Below are 393 nucleotides of genomic sequence, written 5' to 3' on the forward strand. Positions count from 1 at the left end.
AGGAGGAGGAGCGGAAGGTGTCCCCCGCGGTGGCAGCAGCAGCAGCAGCAGTGGTGGCAGCAGCAGGAGACTTCAGCCTGCAGCAGCAAGTGGAGCGGCAGCACAAAGCTGGCACTTGTCTCCCCTGCCCCGACCACCTCAGCAGCAGCTGCAGCAAAGGCAGCAGCTGCTCCTTCTGCCACGACCCGGCCCACGCCACAGACGCAGCAGCAGCAGCAGCACAGAAGCAGGCCCCGGGAGCCAAAAAGGACAAGGTCAGCCTTCTGCTGCTGCTCTCCTTGCTGCTGCTGCTGTTTCTCTTCCTGCTGCTGCTGCTGTTTCTCTTCTTGCTGCTGCTGCTGCTGCTGCTGTTTCTCTTCTTGCTGCTGCTGCTGCTGTTTCTCTTCTTGCTGC

The 393-nt window shown here is 61.8% G+C and overlaps 1 protein-coding gene across 1 annotated transcript in view; it reads left to right on the top strand.

Annotated features, from left to right (window-relative positions):
* Positions 1–393, top strand: part of ETH_00037270 (uncharacterized protein) — a gene marked incomplete at both ends in the record, with an annotated part of 3833 nt that overhangs the window by 2974 nt on the left and 466 nt on the right. The window contains one exon of the mRNA XM_013375250.1: positions 143–254. Within this exon, the coding sequence (XP_013230704.1) occupies positions 143–254 (112 nt within the window). The remainder of the gene's footprint in view (positions 1–142; positions 255–393) is intronic.

The sequence above is a fragment of the Eimeria tenella genome, genomic scaffold (assembly GCF_000499545.2).
Source record: "Eimeria tenella Houghton genomic scaffold, Eth_scaff2602, whole genome shotgun sequence".
Lineage (NCBI taxonomy): Eukaryota > Apicomplexa > Conoidasida > Eucoccidiorida > Eimeriidae > Eimeria > Eimeria tenella.